The sequence below is a fragment of the Ambystoma mexicanum genome, chromosome 4q (assembly GCF_040938575.1).
Source record: "Ambystoma mexicanum isolate Mex_15411 chromosome 4q, UKY_AmexF1_1, whole genome shotgun sequence".
In the NCBI taxonomy this organism is placed as follows: Eukaryota; Metazoa; Chordata; class Amphibia; order Caudata; family Ambystomatidae; genus Ambystoma; species Ambystoma mexicanum.
This window is the reverse complement of record NC_090928.1, coordinates 285,324,450-285,342,540: the sequence shown is the minus strand read 5'-3', so window position 1 is coordinate 285,342,540 and position 18,091 is coordinate 285,324,450. Positions and strand designations below refer to the sequence as shown.

General features: G+C 48.3%; 1 protein-coding gene across 1 annotated transcript in view; it reads left to right on the top strand.

Moving 5' to 3' along the window:
* The window catches only part of HDAC2 (histone deacetylase 2), a 427,626-nt gene that overhangs the window by 340,892 nt on the left and 68,643 nt on the right, over window positions 1–18,091 (top strand). Inside the window, exons 12-13 of the mRNA XM_069607858.1 lie at window positions 6,592–6,747; window positions 13,604–13,661. Coding sequence (XP_069463959.1) covers window positions 6,592–6,747; window positions 13,604–13,661 — 214 coding nt within the window. The remainder of the gene's footprint in view (window positions 1–6,591; window positions 6,748–13,603; window positions 13,662–18,091) is intronic.

Sequence of the window (18,091 nt, the reverse complement as noted above, 5' to 3'; positions counted from 1 at the left end):
GTCGGACCCGAGCGCTAGGAATATCCTCCGGACTACCCTGATGCAGGACTGACCAAGCCTGAGCCACCTAAACAGTGTGCTGGGCCCTAGAAGCAAGGAAAGTCTGAAGTGGTATCCGGGAACCGCAGTGTTGCTATTTGCTGTCAGACCAGAGGAGCTGAAACGCCCAAGTGTCACTGAATTGAAGTTTGCCATTGCTGTCGCGGACCGTCCCAGTGTGTTGCAGGAGTCCCAGACATCCTTCCTTTTGTCCCCATGATTGAGGCCCAAGAACAAAAGGGTCTGCAGAGCCACACAGGAACAGAAACTAGTTGAACCATTTCTTCTAACTAAAGGTGCTGTGCAGTGTAAGAACTTACCTCTTGTCTTGTAGCCTTACTTGTTCTCAGTTGAGACTTGTCTGATTGCTTCTGTGGAGTTGCTTGCATCTTCTACAACTCACAAGCATGTGGCCCTGCTTGATTCTACTTTTTCTACAGACTTCTAAAACATTGTGCAAGACTTTTACTTGCCTGCAAGAAGTGCTTCAGCTCTCCTAGCTTTTGCCCAATTGACATTGGCTGGCGTGGCTCCCTGAATTACTCTTCTCTCGCGAGTTTGTTTTTACCCTCCTTCCAGGAAAGGGTTAACTTACTTTGCATTGGGTTTTTAAAAGTACTTACCTGCTTCAGAATATTTGTGTGATCTCTTGTCTTGTTCTGAAACCTCTTTTCTTTGATACCAACTTTAGTATTGCTCTAAATGTATCAGTGATATATTAATGTCCAGTGTCCTAGCTATTTAAGTTACCTGAGGGTGTAGGAAGTGTCTGTGTGCCATCCCAAATGGGTATTTGCTGATTTAGATAAACTAAGAGTGTGTATTTTGAAGTGTATTTGTGTGTTACTATTATATTGCCCCTTCTGAAGGCTTATTCAAACTGACTGTTAAATTAATAATTGTTTAATCCAGAAACCTTGTTTGTGTGTTTATTTGAATACTTGTCACTGTGAATCTCTAACTCCCCTACAGCTCACATTGACCCTTCTTGAGATAAGCCTGGCTGCTCATCCACACTACCAACCTGTGCAGTACAGACTTATACCAAAGGTTGGGTTCCTATGGCCAGGGGGTCAGGGTTGTTGTAGTGCACCCAAAGGGTACTGCATACAATCTTGTCCAACACCCATCAGGATGGGAATCCTCAGTAAAAGAAAAAAGTTTCACTTACAAACTGTCTTTCTCCTTTAAACCAATCACTGTCCTCTGACAATCCTCTCCCTGAGCCCCTCCTCTGGCAGCCAGCTTCAGAGATTTACCACAAGCTTCAGTGTTTAGAGTCCTCTAGTTCGCTCTGTGAGATACTTCTATGTTTTTTCGTGTTTCCGACAGAAAAAGGTTTTATTTTTGTTCCAGAAGAGCCTGTGTGCTCTTCTCTCTATCTGCCGTCAGCGGGGATACATTGTCAGTGAATTTCAGCGCCCATCAAGGGCAAAGATCGTCTAAGTTTCCATAAGGCGATGACAGAGAAGGAAGATCCCTCTTCCATCCCTGCACCAGGTGTGGACTATGGAACGTGTTTGTGGAGGACAAGGACCTGCAATGCCTCTGTCTGCATCCAGACCAGAAGGAAGGAGATTGCGAGATATGCCTCGGCTTCTCCAAGAAGACAAAGGATAGGCACAGTAGAATGGAGGCATGGCTGAACCCCAAGGGCCTCAGCCCTGTGCTGCGAGCAGGGTCATGCTTCACCCAGGACCGGCCGGTCCGAAGAGCAGTCTTCTAAGTTTTTTGAGGGTGCCTCATCTGTGGGGACCCAAGACAAGGCCAAGAACCGCAAGTCCAGGTCCACCGGGGTCGCTGCGCAAGCCGGTCCCGTGATGGACAGGGCCGCGAACCAACCTCACCATCCGCCTCCATTGCCAGCCGGCAATCGAGCTCCTCCCCGAAGAGGAAATCTTTCAACCTGGCTAATCTGTGGGAGAAGCCTGAGAATCCAGGGACGGAGGTGAAGAAGGCCTAACTGCCCATTGAGGCCCAATCGGCACAGGAGAAGTCCTCAGCGATTAGAGCTGGGGGCGGCTGTTCTTAAAAAGACGAAGGGGGCTGACCCCGTGTAAGTAGCCCCCACAGCGCAGAAGGTGTCCCTGCCCCGGTTCCATGTGTTAATATCCCTGCAAAAGTATCACGATACAGCAATATTGCCATATTTTTGCAGTGATATTGACCCATGGACCCTGCGGGGGGGCACCCCTGCAACCCCCACTTTATTTTACAATGTTTCGGGGACACCCACACAACCCATGCTTCCCACAAAATATCCTCCCCAAACACGAGACAAACGCCCATATGTATGGTGATATTTTTGGTGGGGATATTTTGTAGGGATACCCCTGCCCGAGGCGCAAAACCGCTGCAGTGACTTTGGCGAAGTCTGCTGGCATGCTGGAGAAGGGGATGCCATTGCTGAGCCTGGCTCTGCCCCCTCCATAGGAGGGCTTGAGTGGGGCAGCAAGGAGGCCCCAGACCAGCCCCAGCCCCAGTCTGTGTCGCAGGTCATGGATGTTCCGTCCACGGGCGAGGACCTGGACTCCTTACACATGGTCCACAAGGACGTGGAAGAGGAGGATGACGGCGCAGGGCCTAGTGTTCCAATCTCACCAGCTTAGTCGAGGGATGTCTCTCTGTACATCCTGTCGACCCTCCACACCTTGGTGTCAGAGATCCAGAAGATGCCGCAGAGCCCGGTTTCTATGGTCCCCCAGGCCACAGATCAGTCAGCGTAGAGGAGGAAGCGCCATCTGCCCCCATTTTAGCCTCCATATCTGCATCAAGAACCCCCCCTTTCCTCCCATCCCCGTAGACCCGGACAAGGGGATGAATACGGCCACAACAGACGACGACAATATTGTCGCAGTGGACATCTGGGCCCCGCAGCCTAGGGAGTCCCCCCTGGATGAGGTGCGGTTGTTCCTTTCTATGATCACCAGAGCCTCTAAGATGTTCCAGCTTGTGCCTGAATAAACCAAAAAGGAGGGTTTCCTGTATTGGAGGCACGAGGCAAAGAGGAAGAAAATGATGGCGCTGCCCTGGTAAAGTGTGGGAAGGCCTAGCCCTCTTGAAGAACCCTTGCACGGCTCCGGCCAAACTGGATAGGCTGGAGAAGTACCGGGTCCTGGACTCCGCACCGAAGTGTCTGACGCTGCAACTGTCGCTGGATTTGGTGATTTCGGTGGCCACTAGGAAGCAGTTGGCTAATCCATCGTCTTCAGTCCCTCCGGACTGCGAGGGGAAGGACAACGCCATGAGAAGAAAGGTGATTATACCACTGCGTCCACCATCAAGGTGGCCAATGTACTGGTACAACAAGGAGATGTGGTAAAAGCTGGGTCCGACTTTGGAGTTTCTCCTCGACGACAAGCAGATGGAGGCACTCTTCCAGGAAGGGGAGGTAGCGTCAGATCACGCCATCAGTGTCGCTGGACTGTAGACACAGGGTTCCGGCAGATTGGAAACGTGTCTCCCTTCGTCGCCAAGGCTGGTTGAAGGCCAAGAATTTCCACCAGGAGGTCCAGACGAGGGTACTGGACATGCCTTTTTCAATGGAGATAATCTTTTTGGGAAGGATGTCGAGACCCTACAGGCCATCAAAGCGGATACGGAGACGGCCCGTTCCCTGGGCACACTACAGCATCACTGATCTTCCTTTTGATCCTCCAGAGGGAAGTCAAGCAGGTCATCAAAAGGTTTTTCCTCGTATCGTCAGCCTTACAGATCTATGACTCAGGAAGTCTACATAGGCCGTGTCCATGCCTAAGGTGGAGGACCGCTGCTGTCTGCCGCAAGGCAGGACACAGCACCAAAGCAAGCCTGAACCGGCCAGGATGTCGGGCCCCCACCCGTGCACCTCGGTGGGAGGCTGGCTGACGAGTTTCGTCAGCGAGTGGAGAAAGATCACCACCGACAGACGAATGCTGGACGCTCTCGCCCAAGGACATACCCTGGAATTTTAGCTCAAGTGTACGTGGATCCCACTGGTGGCCCGGCAAGAGCATCACATCGCTCAGCTCTTGGAGGCGGTGCGGGCCATGCTGCGAAAAGGGGCGATGGAGCCAGTTCCCCATCGACTCTGGAGTCTATTCCAGATAATTTAGTCAAAATGACGACCTGGGTTTGGATGCCCATTCTGGACCTGCGACGTCTGAACAAGTATCTCAAGTCCCAAAGTTCAGGATGGTCGTGTTGCAGCACGTGCTCTGCCAACTCGAGAGACTGCTTGACATTGCTGGACCTGGAGGACGCTTACTTCCACGTCCCCATTCATAGGAGACACCGAAAATGTCTACACTTTGTGGTGCTGGGACAGCACTACCAATTCAAGGCCTTTCCTTTCGGCTTGTCAGCCCGCAAGGTGTACACAAAGTGCCTGGCACCAGTGGCAGTCCATTTGTGTCAACAGGGTATACACGTGTACCCGTACCTCGACAACTGGCTCATCCGGGCCCGCTCACAAGAGTTAGCCTGGGGGACGCTTTCTCCATCCCATGGGACGGCCTGTTTCTGAACGAGTTTCCGTTGCCTCTCCTGCTGCAAGTCATCAATGCAGGATGATGCTAATCGCCCCGCCGTGGCCGAGGCGAATTTGGTACCCTGACCTTCTCAGCCTGTCAGCGTCGCCTCCGATCAAGCTGCCAGTGGTTCTGAATCTTCTCACCAGGGAAGGGGTCTCAATCCTTCACCACAAGCCAGGATCGCTAAACCTGAGGGCTTGGTTCCTGCAGCCCTAGAGTTTGGAGGATTTTAATTGCCTGCAGACTGTAGGGAGGTCCAAGGCCAGGCCCTAGTCGACTTTGAAGTGCTACAGTCACAAGTGGGAGCGTTTCGCTAGATGTTGCTGGTCTCAGAAGATTACCCCCTCTGAGGGTCACAGCCCCGCAAATCCTTCCATACTTGATATCCCTGGCTAAGGCCGGACTGGCGCATACCTCAATCAAGGTACATCTGGCGGCGATCTCCTGCTACACCAGGTCTCCAGGAAGGTCTTCACTTTGGTCTCACTGAGTCGTCAAGGAGTTCCTCAAAGGACTTACGATCTTTCCAGCTGGTCAAGGCTCCTGCCCTGGCCTGGGAACTCAACGTGGTGCTGACGAGACTCATGGGGTCCCCCCCCGTCGAGCCTATGCATCAGGCCCCTCTTAGTTTCCTTTTGTGGGAAACTGCTTTCCTTGTGGCCAGCACCCCTGCCAGGAGTGCAGGTGAGATCCAGGCCCTATCCTGCAAACACCCATACCTGACTTTCCACGGCTCTAGGTTGGTGCTGCATACGCATCTCCTCTTTTATGCCGAAGGTTCTGTCGGAATTCCCCCTCAACTATCCTTTGGCGTTACCTGTTGTTTTTCCCAAAGCCTTTTTCACTGGCTGAAAGGGCCTTGCACTCGCTGGACATTGCTCGTGCCCTGAAGTTCTGTGTGACACGCACAATGAGTTTTTGGAACACGTCTCAACTGTTGTGAACTTTGGTCCTGTGAACCATGGGAAGGCCTTGTCCAAGGCTTCCATCTCAAGGTGGCTCTCTGGCTGCATCATGCACTGTCATCAGTCGGCGAACTGACCCCTGCCTGGCCGTCCGAGAGCCCACTCCACCAGAGTGATTGCTGCGACGACTGTATTCCTGTCTGGTGTGCCCCTGCTGGACATCTGCCGGGCGGCCACATGGAGGTCCACGCACACCTTTGCGAGATTCTACTGCGTCGACAGGAATGCCAGGGAGGAGTCCAGAGTCGGCCAAGCAGTGCTACGCCGCCTGTTTGCTTGAGGTGAGTCTGTTCCAGAGGTAAGAGTTGATTGCTTCTGTTGAGGCTTGCCACCTCCTGTGGTTGTATAATGTTACTGCTATGTATTTGTTATTCATGACCATGAGAATCCATGCCAGACACCATTGAGAAAGACCAAGTTACTTACCTGTAACTATTGTTCTCCAGCATGGGTCTGGCATGGATGCACATGCAAACCCTCCCTCTGTCCCGTCTGCAAGGTCATACTGCCACTTTACGTGCTTACCACATTTGAAGATGGCTGCCAGAGGAGGGGCTTAGGGAGAGGACTGACATTGGATGGGGGCAGTATGACCTAGAGGACAGCGATTGGTTTAAAGGAGAAAGACCGTTTGAAAGTGAAACCGTTTTTTCTCTTACTGAGGATTTCCAGCCTGACTGGGAATGTTCATGAGCATGTGAATCCATGTCATACCCATGCTGGAGAACACAAGTTACAAGTAACTTGTTCCATAGACCGTTACTGGAGGTCATAGCCACCTCCGTGGCCTTGTAATACGTACTAATGGTAATACATCCATACCATGCATAGGGTTGAGGTCGGTGGGGCAAAACTGCTCGCCCTGTTTACGCCAGTCAAAATTACGTCGGCCATCAAACTCCATATACTATGTCCCTCTATAATAAACTGCAAACAGCCAGTATAAAACAATGTGCTTGCCTGGGCATGTGGTAGTTGACTGTTTCTCAAAATACATGTGACATTTATAGTTTGTTAGAAAATAATATTCGCCATATAAAAAATATTCACCATATAATTTGCATTGGCATTTCCAGTTCGAGCCTATGATAAGCGGATAGCTTGCGATGAAGAGTTCTCGGATTCAGAAGATGAAGGGGAAGGAGGACGACGAAATGTAGCAGACCACAAAAAGGGAGCCAAGAAGGCAAGACTTGAAGAGGAAAAGAAGGAAACAGAAGACAAAAAAACAGGTATGTGCTGCAATCCTTCCACCTTCGTGATCTGAAGAATCTAGTTGTAGCGAGGTTTGCAATTATCAAAAATGAATTTTTCAACCTTGTCTTTTGGTTTCTTAAACTGGAAAATAATGAGTTCAGAAAAATTATTCTACCATTGTTCCGAAAAGATATGGGTGCAATGCAGGTGTTGGGACAGTTTTTAGAAGTCCACCCAAAGGGACTTTATAAAACGTTACCTTGGGCAATACAAAACTCCAACTCTTAGTATAAGGCTGTACCGCCTGAGTATATGGTAGCGTAAAGTCATTTTTTAGTAGTTCTTCGGCTCTGCATATTCTTTCTACCAATTGGCCTTTCATTTCTTTAAGATACACATCCAGGGACTTTGTGTGCGATTGCTTTGAATTTCCCTGGTGAGTAGATTATTTTTTTTCCCCCAGTCATAAGATATGAGTGTACAGCAGGCTTTTACCCCCCATTCCCCTCAATGTTGCTCAGCCTTATTAATAGGATGTATGTGATGTCTTCGAAAATATTTCACCTAATTGAGATTTCACTGAATCCATTTCACTGAAAAACGAAATCTACTTTTTACAATAATGCTGGGGAGACTCTTCCACCCTAACAGCTCCCCTTCAACCCTCCCGACCCCAACTTATACCCCCACACCCCACCTGTTATGCATTACACACATACCATTTCCCCTACCATGTTCGGTGAAATCTCATTAGGTGAAATGGTATTCGAAGAAATCTAAGGTAACAAATTAAAATAACAAAATAGAATGAATATTAAAATACTTGAAAGATTACACAAAGAATAAAAATGCTAAGAGGAGAGCTCACAATGGTAATAGATGTGTCTAAAATGTGAGTTCCCATTTTGTTTAATCCATTTCTGTTAGACTTTTCAATTCAGTTAGATGCAGGGCTTAGAAAAATAAGTTGTAAAAGATTCAGTATTGAACATAATGCCACAGTCGAGGAAGAACAGAGTTTCGTAGTATCCTCCACCCTGAAGTATTGCGATTACTAAGGCGGCTAAATCCAAGTGTTACCATTCATTTCTACCCACACTCGCCACCTCCTTCAGATGTCAGGGGTGTTGGAGTTTGTCTTAAGTTGCTAAATTGATGGTACATTGATGCCAAGGTCTGGGGTTGGCAGAGGAGTTTCGGAGGCCCGCATTACAGTAGGGTGAAACATCTACCACCCCATCAGATGGCCAAATTCTTTGGTCTGCCAATTCTCAGCCCAAATCAAGTTAATCCAGCCCCATTCCCACCAGACTTCGGCTTGTGGCTACCGCGCTGCCCTGACAGCACTTATGACATGCTTTGCAGAGGAGGGGAGGCTGTTAGCAGCAGTCTGGTGTGCACTTAGTCTCTGGCACCTCCCAACAGATATTCCACTCCTGCCAATGTGGTGATACTATCAGCCTGAATGTCTTCTAACTTTTGGTGGCCTCTGACCTTCATTCAGTTCCTAAGTATTTCCCCTTGTTACCTCCTACTAGGTAAGGGTTGTACAACTCCAGGCCTCAAAAGCCAGAAACATGTTGGATTTTCAGGATGCCCCTCATTAATATTCATGACATAAATTTCAATACAGTGATTCTAAATATATGCACATTTTGGCTCATAAATATCGATGACGGCTATCTTGACACCCCGTCAGGATTCCGACTCATGAGGCCTTAGTTGGACACCTCTGTTCTAGGTCCTACATGTACTTTTAGTTGTGTATAGGCGCGTTATAAATGGAATATCATATCATTTGTATTTGTCCTGGAGGTGTAGGAATTCTGTGACTTTCTTCCGTGTAGTAATCTGGGGTCTAGCTTATGATTTTGTGCGTTTTATTAACTTGGTTTCACTTTTCTACGCAACCATTTTGTTTACATGAACTGTGCCTAACGCCGGATATTGGGCAGACCTTATAGTGTAGGTGTGGGTTTTGCCTTTATTTACTTATATATTTTATGTGTATGCGTTCCCTGTGTTTTCTTACTGTAATGTCCGACTCTGTACTCATTTGCCAAATGGATATATAACTGTGGGACTTATAAAAGTGTATATTTTTAAGTGTAACAGTGTGGTGTGTTTTCTTTGGTTAACAATGTGGACTAACTGTACTTCACGACAGCCATCTTCCTTCCTGGAGTGGTGCTCTACTGCAGAGCGATTTGGTTTGCCATTTAGGTTGGTTACACAGCCCCCTCCCCCTCTTTACCCCCGTAACCACTTGTCTCTACTGTAGTGATCACTGCCTCCTCTCATCTCTCCATCCCCTCCCCCCAAGCCAAGTCCACTCCTAGATTGCCACCCACCTTTTCGGACATCCGGCCCATGAAGCGTGTGTCAGTTGAGGCCTTTGCTGCAACCCCCCCCCCTTCCTCCACCCCAGGCAGACTCACACTCTGACACAGCCCTCTCTTCTCGTTTATTTCTGCTACTCTGGATACTCTTGCCCCCGTCATGAGGCTCTGTTGGAAGTCCAAAGCCAAGTGCAATTCTTGGTATGACTGACCTAACTACACTTAAATGTAAGTGTATGGCGGCGGACAGGAAATGGAGGGCTTCTTGCTCATCCTCTAACAAACTAGCCTGCCGCCTGCTCCAAAGGCAATACTGACTCGCTGTCCGCAACAAGAAGAGAGCCCACATACAAGTCTGCCTCTCTACAGCATCTAACAATTCGTCAGAACTCTTCAAAATCTGCAAAGAGCTGGCCAACCCTGCGGCAGTCTCCACCCCTCATCTCGCCTCCCAGGCTCTTTGCAATGCCCTTGCATCTCACTTTATCTCTAAAACCCAGGACATCCTGTCCACCCTCTCCTCCGCCCCCCCTCCTCCTTCCTCTCGGCTTGCTGACCCTCCCTCAGTAAACCCCCTGCCCCGGTCTCCTCCTTTCCTCTTTTCTCCCCTGATGAGGTAGCTAGACAAGTTGATCGATGAAAACCTCATCAAAACAGGTCCATCCCTGTTCCTGTAAAACCATTAAGGACCACATTGACACCCTTGCTCTGGCCCTTGCCGATTTCTGCAACCTCTCCTTTACCTCTGGCTCTTCCCCTCCCATCTTAAGCAATCCATTGTGCATCCTCTCCTCAAGAAATCCACTGCTGATCCATCATGTCTGGCAAACTACCACCCAATTTCCATTACTCCCTTTTTGGCTAAGCTCCTGGAAAGGCTGGCCATCTCTCGGCTTAATCTTCATTCTGACTCTGTTGGCTCCCTCCATGACCGTCAATCTGGATTCAGAGCTGCCAGAAGCACGGAAACTGCTCGCCTGAACATCCGTGAAGACCTGCTCTCCTACCTCGATTCTAACATTCCCTCTGTCCTCATCCTACTTGATCTCTCCTCTGCATTCGACACGGTCAACCATACCAACTTGCTAAATCGTCTCTATGACAACCTGGGTATCGCTGATCAGGCTCTGGCTGACCTTTTTTCTTTCTGATCGACCCTCCCAGGTACAACTTGGGTCCTTCCTATCTTCTGTCTCCCTCTCCACATGTGTTGTCCACCAGGGGTCTAACCTCTCGGCCTGGCTTTTCAACCAATACCTGGCAACTCTCGCCTACTGCATCTCCATTTTCATGCTCCCTTCAGCCTCCTCCTCTCCTTCCCTCATCTCTGTCTCATCGGCATTCAAAATTGGTGTGCCAACGATCTAGTTTAAATGCCAACAAGACTGAGATCCTCCTTATTGGTACACCATCTCCATCCTGTACTCCCACTCTCTGGCCGGCCTCCCTTGGCCCTCCTCCTACCCCCACCTGCGTGGCTAAGAACCTCTGAGTTATCTTTGACGCTACACTTTCCTTCTCCGCACAAATTATTGCACCTCCTTAGAGGTACTCTGCCTTTCCTCTCCTTTCCCCAAAAGCTCACTGTCTCCCAAGCTCTGGTTCTCTCCAGATTGGATTACTGTAACAGCATTTTTCTAAATCTACCTGCCTCAATTCTCTGCCCTTTACAACTAATCCAGAACAGGACTGCAAGATTTGTCCTTGGCCTCCAGCCCTGGGATCGTATCTCTCCAGCCCTGAAATCCCTTCATTGGCTCCCAGTGGATGCAAAGATTACATTTTAAACCCTCTGCATTGTCCACAAGGCTTTCTGGAGCCTGGGTCCAAAATACCTCCAACTATCCATCTGTAATTACCTCCCCTCTCGAGCCCTTCGCTCCTCAGGGTTAGTCGTTTTGCAGTAAAACGAGCTGGGGGTAGAACAGTCTTCGGCTGGTGCCTCCCGGCCACCTTGAAACTTAAGGAAAACCATCTCCGGTTCCAGAAGCACCTCAAGACCTTCTTTGCCTCTGCCTCCTTCTCCCCTGTTGATCTGTTTCTTCTCTTGGCATCGTGCACCTGGCCACCCTCTGTCATTCGGGCCCAGGTAGCTGGTCACCTTGCCACCCTCATGCATTGCCTCCAGGCCAACCCCTGCACTAGGGTTTTGTATCTGTACCCATACAGTCCCCCTGTCACAATTTTTTCTGCACTCATCAGATATACCTGAGCTGACTAACTTTCACGTGCCACTTGCTGGCTGCACTACCATGGTTTATCGTCGTCCTTATTTATTTTATTTAATATTTATTTTGTTTCCCTCCTCTGCGCCGCACTTTCCACCCCCCCTCTCACCGCCCCCTTGCGCGTTCCTCCTTTTCCCTTTTCCATGCACCTGCGCTTTCTTAAATGTCACTGGGCCTAGTAAGATCAGTGTTTTTTTTGTTTGCTTTTTTTCCTCCCTTCCCCTCTTTTTGCCTGGTCGCGCTCTGAAACACTTGTGTACGAGCGCAATATAAATAAAATATAATTTTCTTTTCATTTCCCCAAGGGCGTGCGTGCCCACAACCCCTTAGGTCCCCACATTTCACTGTTGCCATGACCATCTCGTCGCTGTGCCCGAACCACCAGTCCACTATGATACCACTATGAGCCAGCCCCTTGCCTTCCCGTGCTGTCGCTACGCGCCCCCAGCTTCCCACCTGGTCCCCTAAGATATTGCAGAGTACCCATGCCCCTCTAGTGTCCGATGTAGTCGCTGTGTGCCAGCCCTCTGGTCCCCTGATATCGCTGTATACACACAACCCCTCTGGTCCCGTGATGTCTCTCTATACTTCCTGCCCTTCATACCTGCTGTTTGCCCCTACCCCAGCCCTCCACGATGTACCCAGCCCCTCCAGTCCTCATGTGCCACTCCCAGGCATGCACCCCGTCCGGGTCTTAGCACATGCACGGTCTGGTTTCTCCAAACAGAGTACAGTAGCTAGTTTCCACGTTCATGCTGCGCTTGGCCTGTGGAAATGCCTTGCATTCTCCCTCGTTCACCTTGTCACCTTACGCTTTCAAAGCGCACAGTGCTTAGGCACTTTGTCAATGAATTATCATATCATATCCTACCACTAAGCTTACTCTCTACTCTACACCATCACAGAGTTAGGGTACAGCTGTACCCCTAGATACATTCGGCATAGCTGCTCACATACGAACACTACCCCATGAACACCTCATCACTCTAAAACACAGCTATTTCCCATGACAAACCGTCCTAGCTGCACACATAAGCGTCCTTCAGGCCTAACGCAGCCAGAACCCAGTCTTGGTCTCCACCCACCAGATTGCACACATTCAACTGATACCACCACCACCACCACACCTAACGCTAGAATGCAGCTACCCTCAAGCAATTACATCAGCTGCATAACTGGTGCACCCACGCACCTTACAACACCTAGTCTCTCTACAGACCTGGACTGTGGTCGCCGAGGGCGTTCAACCTACCAGCGCGTTGAGGTCATACCAATGATATATAGAGAGCTATATAAATGTCAGATAACATAACAATGGTTTAATACAGAAAATGCCTCTGTAATGGAGACACAATGGGGAGTGGGGCTTGCTTATTGTTCCTAATATAGAGAATGCAGCTTACCATAGTTGGAAATTAGGTTAATAGGTGACTCAGTGGCATTTCCACTCGCCTCACACTTAAGGCAAACATATATTGATTGTGTGCCTGTTTTTTTCCCCTTTTGTTTATATTAGTACGTGTGGATCTAACAGACTAATATGCTGCGAAATGAATGCCTTGCTTACCGTGACAGTATTTTTACAGCTTGGATCTGTTTGATTCAGAGGAGCCCCACCCATCTCCAGTTTTCTATAGTATAAAATCGAAACCGAACAAGCACCAGCATTTATTCCTCAAGTGTGTTTTTGTGAGTGCTTACAATTTTGCAAAAGGTTATTATGTATGTTATAAAGAGTAGTTTTAATTTTTGGACTTGTAATTTCTTGACTGCACATTTTCTCAGGTGAGATTTCCAAAGGCTTGTGTGTAAGCCACACAATTGCCACTCTGATCTATTTAAACTTTGGATTCCTTCGGATAGCCTACTGCGGCCGAGCAGCTAAGGCTCCGTTCTCAGGAGGGGATTGGGGCAACACAAACGCACTTGTAACTGTACCAGAGATGTAAGCTATCAAATATTTAATTAAAGGGAATGTTGTGAAGTAGTGGTATAGTTTGAGATAAGGTTTACTTTTTTGTGTGATGGATTCTGTTTACACTGTAGTAACCTAAACAGTGGCATTGCCACATTTTGTAGACTTTACATTTTTATAGTAACACAACTCTTTAAAATAAAATGCTTTAAACTTATTTATATGGCATATGTTTACATTTTAAACTAAATGCGGTGAATTAGACTACACCCTGGTTATAATTTACTATTTCAGACCATTAAACTTACCATATTTGTATGCTTTCCCCTTTTGATTGTGTAGATAATTCATATTAACAAATCTGTGATAATCTAAGTAAACTTTGGGAAATCGTGTTTTTGCAATTTAGAAGCAAAAGAGGAAGACAAATTGAAAGACAGCAGTGGGGAAAAGACAGATCCAAAAGGGTGAGTTACATTTTTCACTTTTGAATTTAGAAAAATTCTTGCTTAATAAAGTATGCGCTGAATTGGCAATGTATTCAACTAGAGGCAAGAGCCGTTTATAACCTTCCGTCTGAGTTACTTTTGATTGTTGTACCTTATTGTGTAGTGTTGGATGAGATTGTACTTCTTTTGGATGTAAAAGGGCAATGTGAAAATCTTTCAAATTAATTTCTTCCTCTTACAGAAGTTTGATCTTCTATAATGGCTGCAACTTCGAGAAGTATTTTAATAGCCACCACTTGTAGATTTGCCTCCATCCACTAGTCGCGATAAGGGACTGCTTGGGTAGTTTATAAATACAACTGTTCGTGCCCCATACTTTTTCTTTTTGTGTGCAATAAATACTGCAATAGAAAACCTGACATTCTGTGTTCTACCAAATCTTTTACCATGCCTCCCACTGAAGACTTGGAGCAGTCATGCCTCATGTCTCGCCTCTTGCCAGGCGATGCACCTGAAGTCCCACCAGGAGTGATTTGCAGCGATATACAGTTTGCTGCTTCATAAGGATAAGGGCAGGGCTGCCAATCTCTCCCCCCCAACCGCCCAATGTTTTTTACAAGTAGTCGGCTGTACTGTACGCTGGGAGGCACTCTTGCACCCCTTCTACTCCTCTAAGGTAATCATTAATGTCTACCTTAATGGCACTGTCAGGGTCCTTGTTAGGAAAGATTGAATGCAGTACCCTTTGGGTGCACGACAATAACCTTGACCTCCTGGCAAAAGGTACCCAACCTTTGGTACAAGTATGAACTACACAGGTTGATATTGTGGCTGAGCAGCCAGGCTTATCTCTAGAGGGGTCAATGTGAGCAGTAAGGTTGACCGTTTCATCACACAGTTATCCAAATAAACACTTTTCTGATGTTTGTCAATGTGCTTAGAATCACATGCTGTGCATAGTCCGACATCCATTTGTAACCGCAGAGTAATGCATCTTGTCTTTCGAGAATCGAAAGGGGACGTCGACATGGGCGTGCCTGTAACACTATCCCTACATGACGTGTAGTGTACCCAAGATCCCTCACGCGTCGAGGTCCCTCAGATTGTTTTTTTTCTGCCCAGATAACTGGTCGCCCTTATGCAGAGTTTGTAAAGAACATTGCTATTGTGCAACGACCTTTGGTGTATTATTCTATAAAGGTATTTAATATCACCCCTTCTGTCCCTTGTCTCGACGGCTGTTCCAATTTCTGCCGAAGACCTGTGAGATTCGATGGAAGGTGATCCTGTCGGCGTTGCCAACCACGTGGCTGGGCCTTCTGCAGGCCTATACAGTAGGGAGAGTGGGGTTGGGTGGACATTTTTTTTCAAACTGAAAATGCCTTTCCCTTTCTTCCCTCTTTCCCCTTTGGTCTTAGTCACTCTGTGTAACCTCAGGTATGGAGAGGACTCAATTAGATTTTGCCCTATTTGTAAGGGCAAATTCCCATGGAAGGATAAGCACAGACGGTGTAACCAGTGCTTGCCGATCGATCATAAAGAGGAAGGGTGTGCGGCCTGTAAGCTCCTTCGCCCCACGAATTTGAAGGAGCGTAGAGTAAAACGGTGGGCGGCCTACGGTATGTCCAAAGCCGGGACGTCTCCCACTGCCGCTACCACCGAATGTGACGACGGTGAGAGTGACTATCAGGACTCCGAAACGGAGGTTGTTGACCTTTTGACCTTTTGACGGGTGCTATGGGGGAAGTCACACCCCGGCGACAAAGACAGACACGTGCATGACACTAAGCACACAAACCCTAGCCTTACTTCGACTACGTCGAAAAAGACTTCGGCGCCAACGGGTGCACCGATAACTCGGGTGATACCCGCCGATCGAGATCAGCAGCCCTCCCCGCAGCCGCATGTAGTGACTGGGCAATCCATGACAAAGGGCGCTACCGCCAAAACACATAGTTCCGTCGACACGCATCACAGGAAAGCGTCAGCAACGACAAACAAAGGACTCAAGACAAGGCCTTACCACCGTCGAAAGATACGGCACTGCCTGAAAAGGTGGCCGATAGGGGCAAGGCCCCGATTCTGATGTAACGGACTCCCTTAAAACCGTCGCTGTACCTACGCGCCTCCCCACTGGCGAGGACGTCTAGGTCAGTCTGGCAAGAATTGTGGCCGCCGATTCCCATAAACGGCAGGCTAGGGACTCTCTGCAAGTCTCTGAAACATCCACCGAGATCGAAGGATAGCGTTCAGAAGTCGAGGGAAGGGCACAGGGATACCCCACCTTCATCTGTCCCGCCAGAGGACTTCTCCGAGGGAGAGAAAGCACTTTCTTTGACGCTAAGGCACCGAGCTCTAAGTTTTTCGACGAGTGCTAGGGACACTTTCTCGACGGAAGACAGGCACCTTTCCTCCCCTAGACCGTTCTAGATCGTCAGTCTGGAATAGGGAAAAGTTTGAGGACTGCATGGAAAGGCTGGACAAGTTTGTTTCACGTGCAGAACAACCTACACCAAGAAGGCCAAGGGAGGAAAGCCCTGCTAACCCTAGATCTCAATTCCCAAGACTTTCTGACTCCTCTTTAGGAGAGGACATATATAATTATGACCTTACTGAAGAAAACATTCTACCAGTTAAGGTACAGGAGAATCCTTTCTATAACGAGGAGGAACATGAGCCCATTGGAGATGAACCTATGGAAGGCTGGGGGAGGACCCAGATGTGGGTGACCCTCCACCATGGCAGGCCCCAGAGCCACAAGACCCTGACCCAGATATTCTGGCTTTGGACTCTCCTCAGAATACCCCTAAAAGAAATCCTTCTATTGATGATCAACTAACATTTAATGTAATGTTACGTAAAGCAGCCAATCACTTTAAAATTGCCACTGAAGAGGCAGCACCTGAAGCCGAATTTGTTGAGGATATACTCCAAGAGAAGCTGCCAACCAGCCAAGCCATCCTTCTACTCCGATTAAAAAACGCCTTGCTCCATCTTTGTCTACAACGGCTCTTGCGAGAGGTGTAAACCAAAGAATTAAACTCTTCCGCCCTTATCCATCAGACCCTCTATATATTAGAGGTCATTCCACAACAGATTCTTTGGTAGTCACTACCACAAGTAAAAGAGCAGGGGTTCCTTTATCAACAGGTGAGGCTCCCCCTGACAAAGAAGGGAAAAGGCTTTATGCCCTGGGTAAGAGGACTACCACAGTGGCAGCGTACTCCACGCGTATCGCCAATAACACCAGTTACCCAGATGCGCAATGGGCTTTAATACAAGAAGGCCTACAAGACACTCAAGAACCTGTACGGATCCGCCTACTTACCACAGTGTCTGAAGGTAGGCAAGTTAACCAAAGTATTTAAAAAAACACTTTGGATTCTGCCGCGACAGCCAGCCAAGCCTTCGCTCAGGGCATTCTCCTCAAGACACCTGTGGCTTCGAAATTCAGGGTTTAAACCTGAAACGCAAGCGTCTTATAAACAAACCTGTGGAGGAATCCAACTTGTTTGGAAAGGCGATCGATGAGGCCTTAGAGACCGCGAAAAAAGAACATGAAACCCTAGAGTTTGGACCAAATTACTCGGACCTTCCACAAGGCGAGGATTTGGAAACAGGTTTTTCGTGGCCAACGCTCCACTCACCAACACCCTCCTTCAGGAATCAACTGGAACTCTCCACAGGGAACCAATACTTGCAATACCCTGTATCCCCAAAGGGGACAGCGACGTGGTAAGGGAAGAGGCAGGAACCTGACCCCCAGAGGTTCTCCTGCCTCAGGCTCCAAATGACTCGAAGATTCGGGTCCCCTCCCATGCCTCTCCGGTCGGGGGCTGGCTGACATCATTCCTGAAAGCATGGGAGGGAATAACCAAGGACCAGTGGGTGCTAAAAACCATAGCCCACGGGTACTGTGTAGAGTTCAACCAATCCCCAAAATACAGACCTCCACGAAGACTAACACCAGAACATCTTTGCATACGTCTTCAAGAAGTCTAGATACTGGAGCAAAAAGGAGCCATAGAGATTGTACCTCTATCACAGGTAAATGAGGGTACTTATTCAGTGTACGTACTTGTACCCAAAAAGGATCTAACCATGCGTCCTGGTCTAGATCTACACCCAGCGAACAAGATTGTTAAACCACTGAAATTTTGCATGGTCACCCTGCAGGAAGTAATTCCTCTGCTCACACAGGGGGATTTCATGGCAACTCTGGATATGAAAGATGCAGCGCACCGAAAGTACCTCAGGTTTATGATAGAAAACAAACATTATCAGTTCAAGGTACTACCCTTCGGCATAGCATCTGCACCAAGGGTATTTACGAAGATACTAGCAGTAGCGGCAGCACACCTGCGCAGGCAATCCATTCCAGTTTATCCTTACCTCGACGACTGGCTCGTAACAGGGGACTCCTATGAAACAGGTCTGTCAAATACCCA